This window comes from Hypanus sabinus, chromosome 7, assembly GCF_030144855.1.
Source record: "Hypanus sabinus isolate sHypSab1 chromosome 7, sHypSab1.hap1, whole genome shotgun sequence".
NCBI lineage: Eukaryota > Metazoa > Chordata > Chondrichthyes > Myliobatiformes > Dasyatidae > Hypanus > Hypanus sabinus.
This window is the reverse complement of record NC_082712.1, coordinates 40,848,863-40,874,321: the sequence shown is the minus strand read 5'-3', so window position 1 is coordinate 40,874,321 and position 25,459 is coordinate 40,848,863. Positions and strand designations below refer to the sequence as shown.

The window sequence follows — 25,459 nt, the reverse complement described above, 5'->3', positions numbered from 1 at the left end:
CAAGATGAGGCCACACGAAGGTTGATGGAACAATACCTTATCTCCCGCCTAGGTAGCCTCCTACGTGCTGGCATGAAGATTCAACTCACAGACCTCCGTTGATATCCCTGCCCCCCCCCCCCCCGCCCCATCCCTATCTATAACCTCCACCCAGCCCTACCTTTCTTTCTCTTTTATTTCCCATAATTCTCCATCTTCCCCCTAGCCCATTTCCCTTCAGCCTATCACTTCCCAACTCTCTACTTCATCTCTCCCCCCACTTCTTATCCCCCCCTCGACCATCCCATGTTACTTCACTCCTGATGAAGGGTTTCGGCCCAAAACGTCGTCATTACCTCCTCCCATAGATGCTGTCTGGCCTGCTGAGTTCTGCCAGCATTTTGTGTTTTTATTTATTTCCAGCATCTGCAGATTCACTCGTGTTGAACTGAAATTAATTGCCTTTTGTGTGGTCTGAATGAATATTTATTGTGCCAGTGAGGTTATTATCAAAAATTAAATTAACAAAAAATAATAATTTATTTCTGTTTAATATAATTCGCAGGTTTAATATTCCTTGATAATTGTAAAATCTGTTGCTGTTAACTTCTGTGCTTTTACTCTAGATGCATAGTCAAAATCACTGGTGATATGACCATGTCCTTTCCAAGTGGAATAATTAAAGTTTTTACCAGCAATCCATCACCTGCTGTGCTCAGCTTCAGAATACGGAACACCAACAAATTTGAGCAAATCCTTCCAAATACACAGCTTGTGTATAGGTAATCTCTTCATTGTTGCGTAATCTATTAACTGATGAGTAATTAGATAATATGTATTTTGCTGTGGTTAATAATAAGAATACATGCAGTTAGTGTCAGCCTTTCTGAATTGGCAGACTCTCACCTGAATTAGATGTTTACAGATTCAAGTTCTGCTGCAGTATTTGGATGCACGTTCTGGATTTTATTGTGAGATTAGTGCTTTGTTTGAATGTAACTGCCATTTGACTAAAATGTCAAATCATGTTCCAGGATTTCAGTATCTTAGAAAAGAAAGAAAAGGGCGAGTTGCAGTTTTAATCAGCAGGGACATAATGGAGAGCTCATCCACTGAGTCTGTATGAGTAGAACTCAGACATAGGAAAAGTGCTATCACTCCAATGGGATTATACTTAATGGCACCCAACAGCCACCGGGACATTGGGGAACAGATGTGCATGCAGATTGGTGTTAAAAAATGTTAAAACAACAGCGCTTTGTAGTGGGTTGTTTCAGTTTCCCTAATATACACTGGGATCTCCTTGGTGCAAGAGGTTTAGACAGCGCAGAATGTGTTAGGTGCATCCTAGAGGGTTTCTTCAATCAATAAATTGTGCAAAAAGTGGAGGAGCCATGTGAGACCTGCTATTGATTGGGTAATGACCCTAGCCAGGTGACAGGGAACAAAGATCATGACTTCTTAAGTTTTAAGATAATTAAAGATAACATAGAAAATGGAACAATACAGCACAGTACAGGCCCTATGGCTAACGATGTTGTGGTAAACTTTTAAACTACTCCAAGATCAATCTAACACTTCTCTTTCATGCTCCATGGACAATGCAGAAGAGTGTAAAATGAATATTGCTAAATGACTATTTTGAAGGAGTATTTATGAAGGAGAAGGTTGTGGAGGATAGGGAGATTAGTTTGGAGCATGATAATTTACTAAGGCATTTTGAGATAACCAAATAACCATATAACAATCACAGCATGGAAACAGGCCATCTCGGCCCTCCTAGTCTGTGCCGAACTCTTAATCTCACCTAGTCCCACCTACCCGCACTCAGCCCATAACCCTCCACTCCTTTCCTGTCCATATACCTATCCAATTTTACCTTAAATGACACAACTGAACTGGTCTCTACTACTTCTACAGGAAGCTCATTCCACACAGCTATCACTCTCTGAGTAAAGAAATACCCCCTCGTGTTTCCCTTAAACTTCTGCCCCCTAACTCTCAAATCATGTCCTCTCGTTTGAATCTCCCCTACTCCCAATGGAAACAGCCTATTCACGTCAACTCTATCTATCCCTCTCAAAATTTTAAATACCTCGATCAAATCCCCCCTCAACCTTCTACGCTCTAATGAATAGAGACCTAACTTGTTCAACCTTTCTCTGTAACTTAAAAGCTGAAACCCAGGTAACATCCTAGTAAATCGTCTCTGCACTCTCTCTAATTTGTTGATATCTTTCCTATAATTCGGTGACCAGAACTGTACACAATATTCCAAATTTGGCCTTACCAATGCCTTGTACAATCTTAACATTACATCCCAACTTCTGTACCTCAATGCTTTGATTTATAAAGGCCAGCGTTCCAAAAGCCTTCTTCACCACCCTATCTACATGAGACTCCACCTTCAGGGAACTATGCACTGTTATTCCTAGATCTCTCTGTTCCTCTGCATTCCTCAATGCCCTACCATTTACCCTGTATGTTCTATTTGGATTATTCCTGCCAAAATGTAGAACCTCACACTTCTCAGCATTAAACTCCATCTGCCAACGTTCAGCCCATTCTTCTAACTGGCATAAGTCTCCCTGCAAGCTTTGAAAACCCACCTCATTATCCACAACACCTCCTACCTTAGTATCATCGGCATATTTACTAATCCAATTTACCACCCCATCATCCAGATCATTTATGTATATTACAAACAACATTGGGCCCAAAACAGATCCCTAAGGCACCCCGCTAGTCACCGGCCTCCATCCCGATAAACAATTATCCACCACTACTCTCTGGCATCTCCCATCTAGCCACTGTTGAATCCATTTTATTACTCTAGCATTAATACCTAACGACTGAACCTTCTTAACTAACCTTCCATGTGGAATTTTGTCAAAGGCTTTGCTGAAGTCCATATAGACTACATCCACTGCCTTACCCTCGTCAACATTCCTCGTAACTTCTTCAAAAAATTCAATAAGGTTTGTCAAACATGACCTTCCACGCACAAATCCATGCTGGCTACTCCTAATCAGATCCTGTCTATCCAGATAATTATTAATACTATCTCTAAGAATACTTTCCATTAATTTACCCACCACTGATGTCAAACTGACAGGTCTATAATTGCTAGGCTTACTTCTAGAACCCTTTTTAAACAATGGAACCACATGAGCAATACGCCAATCCTCCAGCACAATCCCTGTTTCTAATGATCTCCGTCAGAGCTCCTGCTATTTCTACACAAACTTCCCTCAAGGTCCTGGGGAATATTCTGTCAAGACCCAGAGATTTATCCACTTTTAAATTTCTTAAAAGCGCCAGTACATCCACCTCTTTAATTGTCATAGGTTCCATAACTTCCTTACTTGTTTCCCACACCTTACACAATTCAATATCCTTCTCCTTAGTAAATACCGAAGAGAAGAACGTTCAAAATCTCTCCCATCTCCCTCGGCTCCACACATAGCTGACCACTCTGATTCTCTAAGGGGCCAATTTTATCCCTCACTATCCTCTGGCTTTTAATATAACTGTAGGAACCTTTCGGATTTACTTTCACCTTATTTGCCAAACCAACCTCGTATCTTCTTTTAGCTTTTCTAAATCACTTTCTTAAGATTCCTTTTACATTCTTTATATTCCTTGAGCAATTCCTTTACTCCATGCTGCCTATATCTATTGTAGACATCCCTCTTTTTCCGAACCAAATTTCTAATATCCCTTGAAAACCATGGTGCTTTCAAACCTTTAACCTTTCCTTTCAACCTAACAGAAGCATAAAGATTCTGTGCCCTCATAATTTCACCCTTAAATGACCTCCATTTCTCTATTACATCCTTCCCATAAAACAACTTGACCCAATCCACTCTCTCTAAATCCCTTCGCATTTCCTCAAAGTTAGCCTTTCTCCAATCAAAAATCTCAACTCTAGGTCCTGTCCTGTCCTTCTCCATAATTATATTGAAGCTAATGCTATTGTGATCACTGGACCCGAAGTGCTCCCCAACACATACATCTGTCAGCTGATTTATCGCATTCCCTAACAGGAGATCCAACACTGCCCCATCTCTAGTCGGTACTTCTACGTATTGTTGCAAAAAACTATCCTGCACACATTTCACAAAAAAACCATCCAGCGCTTTTACAGAATGAGCTTCCCAGTCTACGTGTGGAAAATTAAAATCTCCCACAATCACCACCTTGTGTTTACTACAAATATCTGCTATCTCCTTACACATTTGCTCTTCCAACTCACGCTCCCCATTAGGTAGCCTATAATACACTCCTATCAGTGTTACTACACCTTTCCCATTCCTCAATTCCACCCAAATAGTCTCCCTGGAGGAGCTCTCTAATCTATCCTTCCAAAGCACCGCCATAAGATTTTCTCGGACAAGCAATGGCCCCTCCTACTCTATCACACCTGAAGCAACTAAATCCAGGAATATTTAGTTGCCAATCACACCCTTCCTGCAACCATGTTTCACTAATAGCTACAACATCATAATTCCAGGTATCAATCCACGCTTTAAGCTCATCCACCTTTCTTACAATGCTCCTAGCATTAAAATAGATACATTTAAGATACTCTCCACCTCCTCCTCTCTTTTCATCCCTAAGAATGCATTCAAATTTATTATCCTTTTCTTTCTTCTCCCCTACATCTTCGGGCTGAGCGCATCCCTTCTCTATCACCTGCCTTTCCTCCCTCACACAGTGTCTATTTACTTGCTCTACTGGTGAACTAACCTCCTCTCCCATAGTTTCCTCAAATTGATTCCCGCCTCCCCCATCTTACTGGTTTAAAGTCTGCCCTGTAGCCCTAGCAAACCTCCCCGCTAGGATATTGGTCCCCCCCCAGGATTCAAGTGTAACCCGTCCTTCTTGAACAGGTCACGCCTGCCCCAGAAGAGGTCCCAATGATCCCAATGATAAAGAAGGGAAATAGTATTGGGTCCCTTTTAAAAATGTCAAAATGGATTAGTCCTCAGGGCATGATGTGATGTACTCCAGGTTATAGTGACTGGGAAGAGAAGAGATTGCTCGGGCCTTGACAAAAATGTTATGTCACAGGTGAAGTCCTAAAGGTCTGGTGAATAGATAATGTTCCATTATTCAAGAAGGGAAATAGGGATAATCCTGGAAACCATAGACCAGTGAGTGTCACATCAGTGGTTGGATAGTTACTGGAGATGGTTCTTAGGGATAGATTTATTAACATTTGGGAAACCATGGCCTAATTAGGGAAAGTCAGCATAGCTTTTTGCTATATATATATAAAATGTATAGATAGATAAATCTTTGGGTCCAAGTCCATAGCTCCCTGATAGATGCTAAAGAAAGTATATGGCCATACTTTCGATAGTTGAGGAATTGAGTTCAAGAGTTGGGAAGTTATGCTGCAGCTATATAAAGCTAGTTAGGCTGTATCTGGAGTATTGCATACAGTTCTGGTCACCTGTTACAGGAGGGATGTTGGGACATTGGAGGGGATGCAAAAGGTGTTTACCAGGATGCTATGTTAATTAGAGAGTATGTGCTATAAGGAGAGCTTGGATGAACTTGGGTTGCTTTCTCTGGAGCAGCAGAGGCTGATAGAGGTTGATAAAATTATGAGAGGCATAGATAAAATAAACTGCCAGTATCTTTTTGCCAGGTTTGAAATATCTAATGCCAGAGGGCATGTACTTAAGGGGAGAGGGGGTAAATTCAAAGGAGATGTGCAGAACATTTTTAAATACAGAACTGGTGGGTGCCTAGACTGCACTACCTGGTGTGATGGTGGAGGCAAATGTGATAGAGCCATTTAAGTGGCTTTTAGATAGAGGCATGAATGCGCAGGAAATAGAAGGATATAGTCATTTTGTAGGCAGAAAACATTAATTCAGTTTGTTCTTCATTCCTGCTGCACCTCATTTAACATTTCCTATAGTAATTTCCTCCTTTCTCTCTAATGTAATTCCTCATATAGGTCCTTCATTCCATGGGCCTCACTTTTGCTAAATAGGCTTCTATGTGGGACTTGGTCAAATGGCTTCAGAAAATCAATTTAGAGAACATTCACCCCCTCATCATCATCTCAAAACACATTTTGTCTTTAAATAAATCAGTCCTTGTTTTCGTTACTAATTTGTACTTCTCCAATCACTGGGATTCTTCTGCCCATCTTTTGTTAAAATTGAGCTTTAAATTACAAGATGTCACCTACTGTTACTCTATATGTATTATTGTTTCTCATAATACAACAGTCTTGCTCTTTAGTTCTGGAATTGTGTTACACTACTGTTTGGTTCTGTATTTCCAGAGCAGGTTTTCATTCCTACTGCATCTTATTCAGTATTTCCTTTAAATCATTTCTTCCTTAATGAGGACTACTGCAAAGTGCTTTTTTTATTGTGGTATAAATGCTTTTTGATCTTTAATCAGTGCTACCCATCTTCTTACTATCCACAAAAGACAACTAAGGGAAAGTTTGTCATTCCCTTTTATGTTAAGCTGTTATTCCGGCTCCCCTTAGTTGTCTTATTCACCTTTACAACATCTTGGTTCAGCTCATTTAATCTAAATGTTGTAATTACTTGTAGTAATGAGTTCCATTTGAAGTGCCTTAATATATTTCTTTCTACTCTCAGTGATCCATCACAGAGTGACTCGAACACAAAGGACTTTTGGATGAACATGCAATCACTCACTGCCTACCTCAAGAAACTTGCAGAACAGAATCCATCTTCTTCCTACTATAATGTGGATATCCTGAAATATCAGGTATAATAGACTTGCATGTACTTGGGATTTCATTTTTATTTGGAAGGTGTCTTAGTTCACTTAAGTATTTTGCTGGTCACTCAGCCAGCATTTCCCAGCTGCTCCCTTGTCAACAAGGTCAGCACCTTGCCTCCCCACGAAGAGGCAGCATTTCCCGAGCTTTATGTTGGTGGGTGCCCAACTGCCATTCATTGATTCAACTCCACAGTGTTCTTTTTTGGCACAAATGGCCAGCTAAATTGCAAGATATTCCATGTGAGTTTTACACCTGGACAAGTGAAGATTTGAAGGTTAGAAAGGTTGGGTGTAGGGGACATTATGAAGTAAAGACAAATAATTCAGTAAATATTCATCATCTTGTGAGTCAAAGACAGAGCTAATGCTGCTGATCAAGTATCTTTCAGAAAAATTTGAACAAGTTAAAGTAAAACTAAGATGCAAAGAAAGCAAGGGAAAAGAGAGCACAAGTAAGGTTTTCAGATTGAGTACAGACAGGAGAGATTGAATTACACTTGTTGATAGTGCTGGCTGAAAGAAAGCAGTAAAGGCTAATGAATAGTACACAGTATACCTGGAGGATGCTTTGGAAAGAGATATGTAATTGTTCTGCACTTAACTCACAAGTATCTGTAAAGATGAACATGCTCGACTAACACCAGCAAGGGATACATAACAAGGTCAGGAATCAAAAGGTCAAGCATGGTGGGACTAATGTTCTGAGCTGCGAATATTTAAATGCTGGAGTATTGTAGGAAAGATGCATGAGCTTAGGGCATGGATTGGCACGTCGAATTGTGGCTACTCAAACAAACCAACATTGCCTAATGACTGGGCACGGGTTGGGGGGGGGCGGGGGTTGATCCTAGTTGATGCATCTTCCATAGACTCCTGTAATAATAATATTCAAAGTCAAAGAAATGTTTTGATCCTTTATTAAGAAACTAGCAAAACAAACAACCTTCAATCTTGAAAGGATAAAACTAATGAAATTAAACTAAGTTAAATGCAAAAGGTTAAATGAAATTAAAGTCAAAAAAAGTTATCACCCCAACCTGCCCCCTAGTTCTGAACTAACCAAAATGACTTTAAAAAGCATGAGCATGTAATTAAAACTCTTAACTTCTACCACGCCCCACCCATGTGACCAACTACCATAATAAACAAACAACACAGAATTCAATGCAGGTATAAAAGATGCAAGGTTCCTACAATGACATTGTAGCCATTAGTGAGATTTGGGTGCAGGATTAGCAGTTTAATGTTCTAAAGTTCCGCTGTTTAGAAATCATCCAGCGGGAGTGATTAAAGGGGGAGGGGTGGCAGTACCAGTCGGAAAATTTCACGACAGCGCTCAGTCAGAACAGACTGGAGAGCTCATCTAGTGAGACTTTATAGGGACCACATTAATGGGATTATACTATGACTACCCAAACATCCACGGGATTTAGAGGAACAAATTTGTAGAGAGATTGCAGACTGTTGCAAGAAACATACGGTATGATAATAAGTGATACTAACTTTCCACATATTGACTGGGACTCCCATATTGTAAAGGGGCTGAATGGGAAAGAGTTTGTCAAATGTGTTCAGAAAAGGTTCCTTAATCAGTACATAAAAGTCTCAACTAGAGAGAATGCAATACTAGATTTCCTATTAGGGAATGAGATAGGGCAGGTGACAGAAGATTATGCAGGGGAATACTTTGCATTTAGTGATCATAATGCCATTAGTTTCAAGGTAATAATGGAAAAGGATAGGACTGGTCCTCAGTTTGAGATTCTAAATTGGAGCAAGGCCAATTTTGATGGTATCAGAAATGATCTGGCAAGTCTGAATTGGGACAGTTTGTTTCCTGACAAAGGGATACTTTGTAAATGGAAGGCCTTCAAAGGTGAAATTTTGGGAGTACAAGAGTTTGTGAGTTCCTGTCAGAATAAAAAGCAAAGATAACACATTGATGGAACTTCGGTTTTCAAGAGATATTGAGGTCCACGTTAAGGAGGAGGTACATAGCACATAAAGGTAGGCAGGAATAAATGAATGAGGTACTTGAGTATAAGAAATGCAAGAGAACATTTAAGAAGTAAACCAGGAGGTCTGAAAGAAGACATGAAGTTGCTCTAGCACACAAGGTGAAGGAGAAATTTAAGTGCTTCTACAGATATTTTAAGAGCAAATGACAAAACTGGTCCTCTGGAAGATCAGAGTGGTAATCTATGCATGGAGCCAAAAGAGATGGGGGAGATCTTAAATGGAATTGTTGTGTTTGTATTTGCTCGGGAGATGGATACAGAGTTTATAGATGTGAGGCAATTCAGAAGCAAGATCATAGACCCTATGCCGATTACAAAAGGGGGGATGTTTGCTGTCTTGAAGCAAATCAGGGTGGATAAATCCTCAGGGCCTGACAAGGTGTCCCCTCAGACCACGTGGAAGGCTAATGCAGAAATTGCATGGTCCTACTAGAGATATTTAAAACATCTTTAGCCATGGGTGCGATACCAGAGAATTGGAGGATAGCTAATGTTGTTCCTTTCTTTAGGGAAGGATCTAAGAATAAGTTAGGAAATTATTAGTTAGTATACTGAGTACAAGAGTTGGGATGGTTATGTTGAAATTGTATAAGATGTTAGTGAGGCCTAGTTTGGAGGCCTAGTATTCTGTGCAATTTTTGTCTCCTACCTACAAGAAAGATGTAAATAAGTTTGAAAGAGTACAGAGAACATTTATGGTGTCGTCACTGAGACTTGAGGTCCTGAGTTATAGTGAATAGTTTAGGACTTTGTTTCCTAGAATGTAGAAAATTGAGGGGAGATCTGATCAAGGTACCTGTATACCAAATCATGAAGGTATAGAGAGGGTAAATACAAGCAAGCTTTTTTCACTGAGGTTGGATGAGACTAGAGCTGGAAGTTATGGGTTAAGGATGAAAGGTGAAATGTGAAACAAGGGGAACTTGTTTACTCAGAGGATGGTGAGAGTGTGGAAAGAGCTGCCAGTGCAAGTGGTGGAATCAGGGTTGATTTCAACATTTTAGAGAAATTTGGATAGCTACATGGATGAGAGGTATGTAGGACTATGGTCCAGGTGCAGGTTGATGGGACTAGGTAGATTAATGGTTTGGTACAGACTAGATGGGGCAAAGGGCCTGTTTCTGTGCTGTAGTGTTCTATGGCTTCCATGGTGTCAGGGAAGTGTGACACAGTTAGGTTACATGAGCAGCACAGAATAAACCCTTCCCATCAATCTCCTGAGAAAAACACCTCTTACAGTTAAGCTGCTATTTCTATATAACCATATAACAATCACAGCACGGAAACAGGCCATCTCGGCCCTCCTAGTCCGTGCCGAACTCTTAATCTCACCTAGTCCCACCTACCCGCACTCAGCCCATAACCCTCCACTCCTTTCCTGTCCATATACCTATCCAATTTTACCTTAAATGACACAACTGAACTGGCCTCTACTACTTCTACAGGAAGCTCATTCCACACAGCTATCACTCTCTGAGTAAAGAAATACCCCCTCGTGTTTCCCTTAAACTTCTGCCCCCTAACTCTCAAATCCTGTCCTCTCGTTTGAATCTCCCCTACTCTCAATGGAAACAGCCTATTCACGTCAACTCTATCTATCCCTCTCAAAATTTTAAATACCTCGATCAAATCCCCCCTCAACCTTCTACGCTCCAATGAATAGAGAGCTAACTTGTTCAACCTTTCTCTATAACTTAAGTGCTGAAACCCAGGTAACATCCTAGTAAATCGTCTCTGCACTCTCTCTAATTTATTGATATCCTTCCTATAATTCGGTGACCAGAACTGCACACAATATTCTAAATTTGGCCTTACCAATGCCTTGTACAATTTTAACATTACATTCCAACTTCTGTACTCAATGCTTTGATTTATAAAGGCCAGCGTTCCAAAAGTCTACTTCACCACCCTATCTACATGAGACTCCACCTTCAAGGAACTATGCACTGTTATTCCTAGATCTCTCTGTTCCTCTGCATTCCTCAATGCCCTACCATTTACCCTGTATGTTCTATTTGGATTATTCCTGCCAAAATGTAGAACCTCACACTTCTCAGCATTAAACTCCATAAGTGTTTATCTGGAAAAACTGTCTAGATTTTTTTAATGCTTTCAGTGTCCTTGAAATTATTGAGTTGTCATTTAAAATAAAATCAGGCCTAGCCCATTTCATAGTGTTCTCATTAATTTACTGCAGGTTTATCAGAATTAGTATTATAACCACAGACATCTCAATCTCACTTCAATATGATGTTTTTAAGCCCCCAACCCCACAGCAGTGCTAGAGAAATCACACTCCCACCTACATGCGAGTTGTGAACTGTACTGATGTTGCTGGTTTCTAGCCAGTAGTCATTAATTTTGAAAACTGTCTAAATCTACATAGCAGTCCTGTTATTTGGATGGAGCGTCTGTCAACAGGAACATATGAAAATGAGAGCTTTAGTGGGTCGAAAGAACTCAGATCAGTTTGTTCTTGGGTGGTAGTGTAGTTGGCATTCCCAGTACAGAATATTCTTAGCAGTACAGCATAGGACTGGGCACCTGCAGGCAAGTGAAATATTCCCGGTAATGCTCCCCAACTCTTCCTCTGCTACATTGACGCTGCTTCATGCATCCATGCTGAACTCATCAATTTAGTCAACTTTGCCTCTACCTTCCACCCTTCCCTTAAGTTCACTTGGTCCATTTCTAAAATCTGCCTCCTTTTACTCAATCTCTCTGTCTCCATCTCCGAAGATAAGCTGTTGACGGACACCTTTTGTAAACCTACTGATTCCCATGGTTATCTTGACTATACCTCTTTCCACCCTGTCTCCTGTAAAAATGCTATTCCCTTTTCTCAGTTTCTTCATCTCCATTGCATCTGTTCCCAAGGTGTGGCTTTCCTTTCCAAGACATCAGAGATGCCTTTCTTCTTCAGAGGATGGGATTTCCATTCCTCCATTATTGATGCTGACTTTACCTGCATCTCATCCATTTCCTGAATATCCATGCTCACCCCATCTTCCCACTGCCTTAACAATGATAGAGATCTCTGGTCCTCACCTTATCACCCCATGAGCCTCCGTATCCAACACATCATTCTCCACAACTTCCAACATCTGCAAAGGGATTCTACCATCAAATATATCTTTACTTTCCTCCCATGCCACCCCCTTGCTTTCCACAGGGATCGCTCCCTTCATAATTAGCTTGTCCATTGTCCCTCTCCATTAATCTCCCTCCTGGCACTTATCTCTGCAAATAGCCAAAGTACTACACCTACCCATTCAGCTCCTCACACATCTCCATTCAGAGCCCCAAACAATCCTTCCAGGTGAGACAATACTTTACCTGTGAACCTGCTGGGGTTATCCATTGTGTCCTGTGCTTCTGATTTGGTCTCCTCTACATTGGTGCAACCTGTCATAAATTGGGAAACAGCTTTGTCGAGAACCTCCACTCCATTCACCAAAAGTGGAATTTCCCAGTGGCCAAACATTTTAATTCCAATTCCCATTCCTGTTCCAATATGTCAGTCCATCTTGTGCCACGATAAGACCACACTCAGTCTGGAGGAACAGCACCTTATATTCTGTCTGGATAGCCTCTAACCTGATGGCATGATTATCAATTTCTCCTTCTGGTTAAAAAAAAAATACCTTCCATTCTGGCCTCTTACCTCCCCTTTACCTTTCCTATCCACCTATCACCTTCTAGCTATCCTCCTTCCCCTTCTTCCCATCTTTTTATTCTGGCATCTTCCCCCTTCCTTCCGGACCTCAGTTAAGTCTTAGCCTGAAATGTCCACTGTTTATTCATTTTCATAGATGCTGCCTGACCTTCTGAGTTCCTCCAGCATTTTGTCTGTGTTGAAATGAAATATTTATCCAAATTCTTGATCCTACTACAATAGTAGTAAATCTAGCCTGTCCACAGAACTCACTGATCTCTGATGGCTTTCCCACCCACTCACCACCTACACAACCCAACCTTCCCCTCACCTTCCACTCCCAAGGCCTGTACTAAATTACATTCTGTTCTCCAGTACCTTCCCCCACATAAATGCTGGTGGAATTCTGGGCTGGTGACAATGCTCACCTCTAATTGCAGAGGGCCAATCCCTTTTCCAGACTTCTCACTTCCACACCTTTCATGCTTCATTTTACTCCATGCCCTTCCTCTCCTCCCCCAAATGCTAGATATTCCTGCAGGAAGTGGCATGTTCTCAAACCCATCTCCGTCCCCACAGCTACTAGCTCAACTGAGTTTACGAGAGGAGGATGGGTTATCACAGTATGTCACTTTGCATTTGTTACAAAGCATTGATATCTTTCTTATAACATAGGAAGTGGACATGCAGCTCTTCATGTGCACACTCCAGCAAAGTAATCCCATTAGTCTTACAACTTTCTCTTTTTATTCTCCTGCAATGAGTCTTCTAGACATACCCATCAACTCTGATTTTTTTTTGTGCCATTGTAGCACCTCCTTTAAGATGCACTGTATTTTTAGGGATAAAAGTTGCATCAAAATATTTTTCTCCACTTATACACAAGAGATTCTGCAGAAGCTAAAAATCTTGAGTCACACTCAAAATGGTGGAGGATTCAGCAGGTCAGGCAGCATCTGTGGAGGGAAGTAAGCAGTCTTTGTTTCAGGCTGAAGCCTGTTATCAGGACTGGAAATGAAGGGGACAGAAGGGAGAATAAGAAAACAAGAGGAGCACAAGCTAGTAAGTGATATGTGAAACCAGCTGAGAAAGAGGTGGGTGGGGAGGGGGGAAATGATGTGAGAAGCAAAGTGGTGATGAGTGGAAAAGATAAAGAGCTGAAGAAGAAGGAATCGAACAGGAGAGAGGACAGTGGACCTTTAGCAGATTTAGTAAATTTAGCCTGAGGGATAAATCAATCATTCAGAAAATGCTTTTTATTTATTAGCCAAATAAATATTAAGAAAAGCACTGCATTTTTTCATTTATATATGAAAAATGCAGTCTGCATCTAAAATTGTAACCTTTTCAGATGTTAATTGGTTAATGCATCTCTGTTTATATAAGTAGGTCTAAGTATTAAATATTTATTCCAGTAGAGCTTTGAATTTACTGATGTCTCTTTCTACCTCCTCAAACACAGGTATCCTCAAATGGTATTCAGTCAACACCACTAAATCTAACTACCTACTGGAAATGCAGTCTTACCACTACAGATATTCGAGTAGACTACAAATATAACCCTGAAGCTATGGTAGTTCCCTCTGTGCTATCAAATGTTCAGATTTTAATGCCAGTTGATGGTGGAGTTACCTGCATGCAGTCACTGCCTACAGCCATCTGGTAATTAAAAAATTCACTTTTTTTTCTTCATCTAGAGAATTGTGCTCTTCATGCTTGTTACTGTAATAAAAGATTGTATTAGAATTGAAATAGACCTATGAAAAGTTGACCTAGAAACACTTGAATGTTTAAGTAAAGAACTGGGCATATCATTGTTTTCCCATGTGCATCAAATATTTTTCTCTACTTTTCCACAGCTGAACCTGCCAAAAACCCAGATCTTTATATTTGCAACTTCTCATTCATTATTTTGTCCTTGGTAGCCTATTGATGTATAGGTGAGAAAGCCATAGATGAAGCAATGAACGTATTTTATTGGAATAGTAACCAGCCTTACTGATTACTTAGCAGCTAAGATTAGTCTTTTAGACTATCGTAAGCTCAGTGGAGATGCTCTTGTTCCTTTCTCCATCAGATTTGCACAGAATATTTTGTTTCACTCTGTTCCCCCACCCACCCCTACTGTTAATCAAGAATTTAGATAACATAATTAAGCTAACAAGGAAAATGGTAAGAACTTAAATCTTCAACTATTTTCTCCTTTTGTCCAACAAGATACCTGCCACCTTGTCTTCTCACTACAGAAGCCTGTAATTTATTGTGGGTAATTTTGTTGTAAGAATCTTGGATACATTAGAGAGTGGATAACTTTTGTCGTGTGAAACTCCTTTTTCAAGTCTGGTAACATTTTAGTAAATATTGCTGTGCTCTTGCACCCAAAAATGTATTGCCTTGCGATGACCACAGTAGCTCAGTTAGGTCCTAGCCGCAGTTTATGAAGGTTTAGCATTTCGTTCTAAATTGTACCTTGTTTACAACTCAACAAATGAATCTGTCTGTGCCTGCATACAGCAAGACCTAGACAATATTCAGACACAGGCTGATAAATAACATTGGTGCTCTAAAAGTATAATTTTTTTATATTCAATGCATTACTCCCCACTATCAAAACCCTCAGTGTCACCACTGACCAGAAATTCAAAGGAACCAGTCACACAAATGCTATTGTATAAAGTATAAATCCAAGACTGAGTATCCTTCAGAGTATGACTCTATTTAGAACAAAGCAGGCTGTTTTATTGGTTTCCTTTCCTGCAGATTAAACTTTCATTCTTTCCATCACCAACACACTGTGGTATAGTGTGTATCATTAAAATATACTGCAGTTACTCACCTAGGCTACTTCCTCAGTAAGAAATGGTTCCTAGTGGCAGTTTACTGTGATTCTGGCAACTTGGTAAATGGTAAAGACTAATTCCGTGTTGATAAAGTGTTCCATTGACAGATGTGTCCTCTCTCTAAGGCTGTATGCAAAACTCCCAAATTCATGACTCTTACCATAACGAAGAACAAAGACAAGAGCTTCATGGACATCAACTTCCTTTCCAAGTCACACACCATCCTGACTTGGAAATAAATCTCTGTTCCTTTATGGTGCTGGGTCAACATCCTGGAGCACCCTCTCCAACAGCACTGTGGGAGTACCTTCAAAAGAAGAACTGTAGTAATTAAGAACAGTGCTTTCCACCATCATCTCAAGGGCAATAAAGATGAGATGAGCATTAAATAGTGACTCTTCCAATAATCCCTAGATCCCAGAAAGTTAATGAATAAAATAAGTGATTTCAAAATAACAATTATAGATATGACTTTCTTCCTACACTGATTGGAATTTTTCAACCTACCGACATAAATCATAGAAAATTTATAGTTCAGAGAAAAGTGATTTAGCCTATCATGCCTGTTTTAATTAAAAGAAAGCTGCCCAAACCTAATGCCATGCCATCTTCTAACACTATGTCTATGGCCCCACAAATCATTGGTTTTTAGGTACACATCCAAATTCTGTTGAAGGATGATCTGGGATATCTGGCTAAACCATACTTTCAGGCAGTGAATTACAGACTCTTATCCCGCTAAAGGCAAGAAAAAATCCTCCATCTTCCCACTAATATTTCTTTAAATCTATTACCCTGGTTTTTGACCCCTCTGCCAGGAGAAATAATTCCTTCCTATTTATTCTATTAGCTGCCCAGTGGTTTAGTGGTATCATCACAGGACTTCAAGGTGAATGGGCCCGAGTTGAAATCCAGCCGGCCCCTTGCACACTTTCCATCTATGCTGGATTGAGCGTTGAACAACTTGGCTTTGAATGCTACAGCAACGTCAAAAATGCCACCCAATGCATCACAAGGCATGAAAAGGAACAACAACAATAATTTACCCAATTGAGGTTCCTCATTATTTTACACATCCCAGTTAAATCTTCCATCAGCCTTCTCTATTCTATAGAAAACAATACTAACATATCTGATCTGTCTTCATAGCTATAATTTCCCAGTCTTAAACTGCATCTACACCCTCCATGTGTAAATATCACTAGACTGAATCATTTGTTTCTTGGTCACTTCTACAGGTTAGCGCTTTTCACTTTCTTTATTTTGACTCATGCCTTTTTCTAAATTTGTCACTGGAGCCAATTAAAAATATTTAGAAATCATTTTGGGACTTCTTAGTCCACTTTAATGCATATTTACCTAGCAAGTTGATTCATAGTAGGGATCTTGTTGGAAATAAGCTGTAGATAAATGAAAGGCTTGATCCAGTGTCATAGCCTGTAGAAAAATAGTAGAAAAGATTGGTTATCTTCTGTATGTAACATACTGATCTAAGTTTGAATTTTACAGTATTCTTATGCTTGCTAAATTTGATTCAGGAATCCTGAACAGAAGAAGGTCTTGTGGAAACTGTCTGAAATTTCAGAGAAGTCAGAGAATGGAGGTATGTAAAATATATCAATCACTTATTTCTATAATCCCGCAAAACAAGACTTCATTTATTCTTAACAGCGATCTTAAACAAATTTTCAGTTATTACATTTAAGAAAAATGGAAGAAGTTACATTTGAATCAAAGTAATATGTGCATTAAGCATCAGTGCCTGACACATAATTTATGCCACCATCACTAATGACTTCCATTACCCACCTTGATCATGAATTATTCATACACTTTTATTGACCCAAGGTCAAACATGCCAATTTTTTTCAATAACAAATTCACCTCATTCCATTTCTTAATAGCATGGTCCTCAATAAATACTTCTTAATTCAGACAGAAACTTGTCAGTATAGCTGTTTCAGGCCAGATTCAATGGCCTAATAATTCAGTTTTATATGCTACAAGATTGAATCTTAGTGGATAAGGAATTACTCAACCCAGTCAGTACGTTATGGTTTGTATTGTGGCTAATGATAATTTCAGTTGCTATATACCATGTCTACCATTGTTACAACCTGAGGCATAGAAAATGTAATAAAGTCTCCACTGTGAAATGGATTCACATATGTAATTACCACATACCACTGGGAATTTCTGAACCAAGCTTGACCAGTCAAATGAAGTCTTAAAACTTTCACCTACTCCTTGGGGAATCACTTCATCCTCTGGCCATTATCTCTAATTGCCATTTCCTCTTAATCTTTTGTGATTTTCTGGTCCTTGGATTGTGCACTTATTCCCTCTGGGTTGAAAGTGACATATAGTAGCAGGGCAATTTGGGAAAATGGTTCGAAATCGCATGAGTACCTGGGCTTTATAACTGAAGGCATTGTATATAAATGCCAGGAAGTCATGAAGAAACTTTGTGATTTGTTAATTTGCCTGAGAAATAATATTTGATCCAAATCTCGACACCATGCTTTAATAAAAATGTGATTACCTCAGAAAATAAAGCATTTCGTGCCTCCATGGAATGCAACACATGGACTCAAAAGTGGCAAGTGCACTTCAACCATAAAGGTGATTATCTTAATAAGATAGAGTCAAATCACCTACTCGTGACTTTCAATGGCATTATCATTGTGTATATTTTCCCATCATTATAGTGAGTGAGTGAAGGTGGATTTATTCTTGATCAGCAACAAATTACATTAGTTACTAGAACTGATCAGAGGTGCCTTCCTAATAATACCCCAAAGCCTTTCCACTATCTACAAAGTCCAAGACAAGACAAAGCATTCCACATGACTACATCCCATCAATCACTACCAACATTATTTCCTTCTACCATTAGCACAGCATGACTACATTGTATACTGTTTACAAAATGCACGTGCACTCTTAGTCCTTGGTGGTAAAGGTCCCAAGTTTTAGAGGTGATATAGAGCAGCATGCTGAGTTAAATAATTGCAGTGAATGAGAACACCACCATTTGAAGGTTCCCGTCAAAGTAATACACTATTATGGTTTTATGCTTCACCATTTTTTCAGCATATAAGGGCCTCAACCCTGACACAGTAAACACAAAAGCACAACATAAAAGGAAGTGACTGAAAAATAAGTATCCGTCATTAGGAACTCCCATCACCTAGGACGTGCCCTCTTCATATTGCTACCATCAGAAAGGAAGTACAGGAGCCTTAAGATGCACACTCAATGTTTCAGGAACAGCTTCTGCTCCACCATCAGATTTCTGAATAGATAATGTATCCATAAACACTACTTCTCTCTTTTAACACTACTTATTTGATTTTTATATATACTTATTGCAATTTATAATCTTTATTATTATGCCTTGCAATATATTGCTACTGCTAAATAACAAATTTAACAACATATGCCATTGATATTAAATCTGATTCTGATTCAATGTTGGAATAACTTCCTTGAAAGCTTGCAACAGTTTAAGGCGGCAGCTCATCAACTTCTCAAGCACAATTAGATATAGACATTGATGACATTATGAGCAATACCCAAATCCCCAAAAGTGAGTCTCTCTTCGAGAAGATACTGTAGAGATTTCTGGAAGATTTCAGGCTTGAGTAATGTTATACTGAATTAGCTGGGGTTATCCTCTTTGCAGCAGAAAAGTTGAGAAGGAATCTAATAGATTCACAGAATGCTTGCAGCACAGAAGATATTAGTCCATCCATAGAGTCAGTACCAGTTACATACAAACTTAATCTGCCTAGTCCCATTCCCCTGAAAATTATTTTCTTTCCAATTATAATCCAGCTTCCTTTCTAGCACCAAAATTAAACTCACTCACCTCCACTGTTACCCTTGTAGGTGTGTTCCAGCCACTATTCACACACTGTGTAAAATACATTCTTCATGTCATTTTGGTCTTCTTGCACAATGACAACTAACATGAATTCCTTTTGCTGCCAGTTTGTATTGTAATACCACAGCTGAAGGGGTGAATATTTCACAGCTTATCATATAACACGCTGATATTCAAAGCATTTTAATTTTTCTTCCAAGTATTTTTAGAGGGGTTTGTTCAAAATTTAAATGGTAAAAATTAATATTAGCTAATGGTAGACAACTACAATAATGTCGAGCAAACACGAGGAAATCTGCAGATGCTGGTAATTCAAACAACAACACACACAAAATGCTGGTGGAACACAGCAGGCCAGGCAGCATCTATAGGGAGAAGCGCTGTCGACGTTTCGGGCCGAGACCCTTTGTCAGGACTAACCGAAAGGAAAGATAGTAAGAGATTTGAAAGTAGTGGGGGGAGGGGGAAATGCGAAATGATAGGAGAAGACCAGAGGGGGTGGGAGGAAGCTCAGAGCTGGAAAGGTGATTGGTGAAAGTGATACAGAGCTGGAGAAGGTAAAGGATCATTTCTTTTTAATTTAGAGATACAACACAGTAACAGGTCCTTTTGGCTCAATGACGCCACACTGTCCAGTTACACCTATGTGACCAATTAACCTAGTAACTGTATCTTTGGAATTTGGGAAGAAACTGGAGCACCCGGAAGAAACTCACACAGTCTTGGGGAGTATGTATAAACTCCTTACAGATTGCAGTGGGAAATGAAGCAGAATCAGAATCAGGTTTATTAACACTGGCATGTATTGTGAAACTTGTTAACACCTCAGCAGCAATTCAAGGCAATACATAGTACAGAAGAAAATAAATAAATAGATCAATTGAATAGATTAAAAGTCATGAAAAAGCAGAAATAATATATATTTAAAAAGTGAGATAGTGTTCATGGGTTCAATGTTCATTTACAAGCTGTTCCTGAATCGCTGAGTGTGTGCCTTCAGACTTCTGTACCTCCTTCCCGATGGTAAGTGAGAAAAGGGCATGCCCTGGGTGCTGGGGTTCCTTAATAATGGACTCTGCCTTTCTGAGACACTGCTCCTTGAAGATATCCTGGATACTTTGTAGGCTGGTACCCAAGCTGGAGCCAACTAAATTTACGACCCTCTGCAACTTCTTGTGTAGCCCTTCCATACCAGACAGTATTGCAGCCTATCAGAATGCTGTCCACGGTACATCTATAGAAGTCTGGACCGTTGTTACTGTAAAGCAATGCACTAAACGTTATGCTACCATGCCACCCTGAAGAACTTTTTTAAATGATAAATAATAACTGCTTGCTTTGCTGCAAATTCAACTCTTGTTACAGGTTCTGGATCCCTCCGAGCCAAATTTGAGGTATCTGAAGGTCCTACAAAACCATCAACACTTGCAGTCCAGTTTCTTAGTGAAGGTTCCACGCTGTCAGGAGCAGATGTGGAGCTTGTTGGCACTGGTTATCGGCTTTCCTTGATAAAGAAGAGATTTGCTACAGGTAACTGTTGCAGAATTTAGAGTAATTGAGTAATACAGCTTGGAGCCAGGCCCTTTGGCATAATTTGTGTATGCTGACCAAGGTGCTCACACATGCTGGTCCCACGTGGCCCATATCCCTACTAATCTTTCCTATCCACGTACTTATCCAAATGTCTTTTAAATGTTGTTACTTCTACATTTGTACAATATTAGAAATTACTTTTAAATGTTTTGTATGCTTGGTTATTTAAAGCATAGTAGTTAGAAGAGAACACCACCTGTTTTAGTGTTTTGAGGGATAAAGAAGTAGTGAAGAGAGCACTTCATCAACAATCTGTTGATGCTAGCCTAAAGGCTCTCAAATACATTTTCTGTCTGTAAACAAAATTTGTTCATTTTATTAATGAGGAAACATTACAGCAGCTTAGTTTTAGTGTTTTTTTAAAATTGATTTTAGACATTGTAGGGTTTGGACCTTGCATCAGTACCCAAACCAATGAACTAAACTTCACATCCAAATATCAGAATTTCATGGCTATATTATCCAAACAGATGACCATAAAGCAGTAATCAAGTATGATTTTAGTGGAACAGTTTTTTAAATTAACAGTAACAGATAATATGATCAATTCTTCCTAATTTTTTCCTAAATAAATCTGGTTCCATTTGGAATCTTTCAATTTCAATATTGTCATTTGGTCCATTATAATAATAAATCAGTTTACCGTCTGTCAGCAATGCCATCTATGTTACTGCAATATGTCCTCTTTAATATTTCATTACTAAAGCTGTCTTGCACATAGAACAACTGAAAAACGTTTTGAGAAATTGTTTTCTTTAACTCTTTAACAGGTCGATACATGGCAGACTGCTGACAATTCCATCTGTACATTTTGCCTTAATGAAGACACGGTATTTGTTTTGATGGTACATTTATACCTGCCTTCAGTCACAAACAGCAAGGCATACAGGAGTCAAATGATGGACAAAGAATATTTCCAAGGATGTGAACATTTCTGTATCAAAATTCTGCCTTTTACCTTTATTGGTAATTTTTTTGAGGAAATTCTTACTACACAATTTTAAATGCACTTTCTTTTAGAAACAAAGCATCATTTTTGGGGAGAATAAGTTGTATTTTATTATGTTAAATTAGCACTGATGTGATTTTCAACACTGTTTAATTTTTTTTGAAACCTGCAATATTCGGAATATATTAAATGTTTTTGAAGACATGATTTTATTTAGACTTTAATGAAGTCAAAACAGTGATCAGTAGATATGCTGAAAATGTAAAAATGTATAATGTATATCAAAACAGTTTTAAGTATATCCAGTGGAAGAGCCAGCATTAACCATTTGCCTTCACTATGCTTGTAATGCCCCATAACCTGATACATTTTACAAATTACAAAGTTGTGCTAATTATAAAATTAGCTTATTTTGCAAAAGAATTTGTTTAAAATCAATGGCAAATATTCAAGTTGTAGTTTTTTGTACTTGTGAACATGAACTGATTTATAGCTTTTCTGATTCTATGTTGTTCCTTGTACCATACAAACAAGTACTTTCTGAGAATAATATTGGTCAGTTTAAATGGTGGATACTTCATTATTGTAATTCTTACACAACTGGTAATTAATTTAACAAGTGCTTTTGGGATACTACTTTACACAAGTGAAAATCTTGGAACTATTGTTGTATAGGCACACTACTCTTGGAAGCCTTGTAATTAATTCTGGAACAGTGCTGCAGACCATTTAATTATCCATGCATAATCTGCTCTTTCATAATGAAGAAATTAATACCACTGGGCAAGATAAATACAGTTACTTCTGTTTACAGTGTAATTAATGATCATATTCCTTTACAATGGAATTATCACTAATCACTGTAAATTAAAATTATCTACCATTAATTGAGATAAGTTGCATCACTTTTGTTCATTTGGTGCATTATCTTACTGTGAATTTAATGCTGTTAGTAAACATGCAATAAAACAACTATCTATGGGAGAGAATGAAGTGACATAGTCTTGCAATTGATAATTTAGGTACCAATATAAAATTTCAAATGGAAGATATTTTTGGAAGCAGCGTTTTTATATATTGGGTGTAGGATTCTGGGTTTTGTTAAACTGGGAGTGCCTGGAATTTATCTGTCTTTTTCAAATGTACTTGTATTATTTCAGAATTTAAATAAATGGCATCTAGAGTTTCATCAAGTCACCTGGTCAAGCAAAACTGGAAGTGTTTTTGTATCTTGTAGAGATTCAGGTCAGATTATTTTACTTTATTTGGATAAAAGCTTTTAACTACCCCATTGCCTAGATTTGCTGTTGGCTTGAATCTATTTATCAAGGCTAGCTTTAAAAAAATATGCAAGCATTTTTATTATGTGCCAGTTTGTTTTTCTTAATGAAAAGTTATTATCTAAACTAAACATTTTTATGTATGATAGTGCAAACATATGTATATAATTATACTAAAAATCTTCAAATTCTTTTGTATTTGAATTTATTGAATTTAGAAGGGAAAATTGATGTAATGCACCTACATTCGTTGATAAACAGTCTGTTGATTATGTTATTCTTTTTGCTAGGCAATTTGCAATAAACTGCCACCATTGAAATTGGAAACATTTGCTAAATATTTTATAAGATGCTCATGTTTTTAGTCAGATAAATAATAACATCCACAGTTGAACAAGTGACTTGCGTCAGTGCTTCAAATCAGCATGAAATGCACTGTCATAATGAGCATGGTCAACTTTAAACACTGTAAAATCTTAAGATATATAAAAGATATTTAGTTTAAGACTTTCAAGTCAAGATTAATTGTCTTTAATCTAGAATATTAACTTTATATGAAACAAAAATCATTGGTCAATATTTGTATGTTTTAAGTAGTAATGCTTCTTAACAGATTATAGGTAGTCATTTATAATTAATTCTCACAAAAGTGCAGGGATTGTGACATACAATGACACATGCTTTCTACATTACAGAATTTTATACTTCATTTTTAACATTGGTAGAGGTGCATTTGCTAAATTTGAATGTTATTTGGCAGGAATGTATTTGTAATAATTTTTATGCCTTTTCATTTCATAAATGCACAAAACTTTTATGCAACAACTATTTTATAATCTAAGTATTGTTGCTTGTGTAAACTGCATGAAATCAAAAGAATGTCATTAACTATTACATATTAACTGTCACATTAATTTGAACTAACCAAGTTCATTAAAACTTTATTAACAGTATAGAGTGCGAGGGGCAAAAGGCTAACACTTTGTAACCTAACAGCCCTGACATCATGAATTGGAAAATTATAATCACTTATCGAGTATAAATGTTACAATACATAGCTTCATGGTTGTAACTCTTCTAATTATTGTCAAATATACCACTTGGTAGTTTCAACACATATAGTCTAGAAAAATTTCATTTCCTGTCGTTGCATGCACAATGTTGTGTTAATCGGTCTTTTGAAAGACACAATCTTTAATAATGCAATTGAATCCATAGATTAACAACAAATAAATTATAGATGTGCATGTGGTTTTTCAATGAGCAAAGGTATTTGATTTACTGTGCTTCCTTTTGTTTGAAAAGCTGGCTTGCTCTGACCAGTTTCATATCTTTAATAATAACCACTTGAATTAGATGCATTCTGGTATAAATTCCTGCCTTTAACAGAGAGAGCAGAAAGACATAGTTTGAATATTCAGAGTTCAGGATAATTTCACTTTTTGTTTCTCCCTGCATACCTTGAGAATAGGTGCTACAGTAGTGTTGTACAACGCGGGGCGTTCTGGAGTTCAGTTCAATTCTGGCGCTGTTTGTACGTTCTCTGCATGGAATGTGTGGGTTTTCTCCAGGCACTCTGGTGTCCTCCCACATTCTAAAGATGTACTGGTTAGTAGGTTAATTAATCGGTCATTGAAAATATTCCCAAGATTAGATTAGGGTTAATCGAGTTCATCAGGTGTTGCTGGGGTGGCATGGCTCAAAGGGCCTTCACACTGCATTGCTAAACAAATAAATTATTAGATGACCTGAGAACTGTCAAATCCCACAACCACAAAAATGTATACATCAAACAATAATCAAATTTTACATTCAAGTGTAGTATCATGCATTTTACCAAAGAAATATTTAATGGTGAATTTCAGATACTGATTTAAAATGTGCCAGATAAAGAGTAGTATGTTAACCAATGTTAGTGACCAAATTACCCAATAATTTAGTGGGTTATGAAGCTCACCACATGCTCTAAATCTCTAAAACTTGCTGGTTGATATAGTTAACACAGGTAACATATGTCTCTTTGCCTCCCATATTTCTTAAAAATTTAGAGGTGTAGAAATTAGTTGCCAATGGAATACACCAGGGAGTTTAATTTAGAAATGGGTGAAAATATTTTTGACAAGTTTTGATGACTGTCATCAATCATTCTGGTACAAAATGCAAGAAGTAAAATCAGCCCCCACCTTACTTTCTTCATGCTTGAAATCTAATCTTTATTTTCCCCAATTCACTTTTCTTTTTTAGACACTTTGGCTCAAATTCAGTCTATTTTTCAATCCTTAAATCTCATTAATTAGGGAAAGATACTACTGTTATTCATGACGATCCCAGATGCTTTGTTGTGCTTCCCACTACTTTGTTTCTAGGATGTAGAAAAATATTTCTGCACACAACAAACATAGGCTGCATATTTTACTTTAAGCCTTGAACTGCCCTATTTCAGTAAGTTCAGGTCCTTAAAGTTCATAAACTCAAGAAT

The 25,459-nt window shown here is 38.2% G+C and overlaps 1 protein-coding gene across 4 annotated transcripts in view; it reads left to right on the top strand.

Moving 5' to 3' along the window:
- The window catches only part of fcho2 (FCH and mu domain containing endocytic adaptor 2), a 208,967-nt gene extending 186,074 nt beyond the window's left edge, over positions 1–22,893 (top strand). For all 4 annotated transcript variants that reach the window (XM_059974581.1, XM_059974579.1, XM_059974578.1 and 1 more), the window contains 6 exons: positions 606–761; positions 6,612–6,744; positions 13,895–14,094; positions 16,811–16,875; positions 20,524–20,688; positions 21,522–22,893. In XM_059974581.1, coding sequence (XP_059830564.1) covers positions 606–761; positions 6,612–6,744; positions 13,895–14,094; positions 16,811–16,875; positions 20,524–20,688; positions 21,522–21,544 — 742 coding nt within the window. In that variant the 3' untranslated portion in view covers positions 21,545–22,893. The remainder of the gene's footprint in view (positions 1–605; positions 762–6,611; positions 6,745–13,894; positions 14,095–16,810; positions 16,876–20,523; positions 20,689–21,521) is intronic.
- Positions 22,894–25,459: the final 2,566 nt, after the last annotated feature.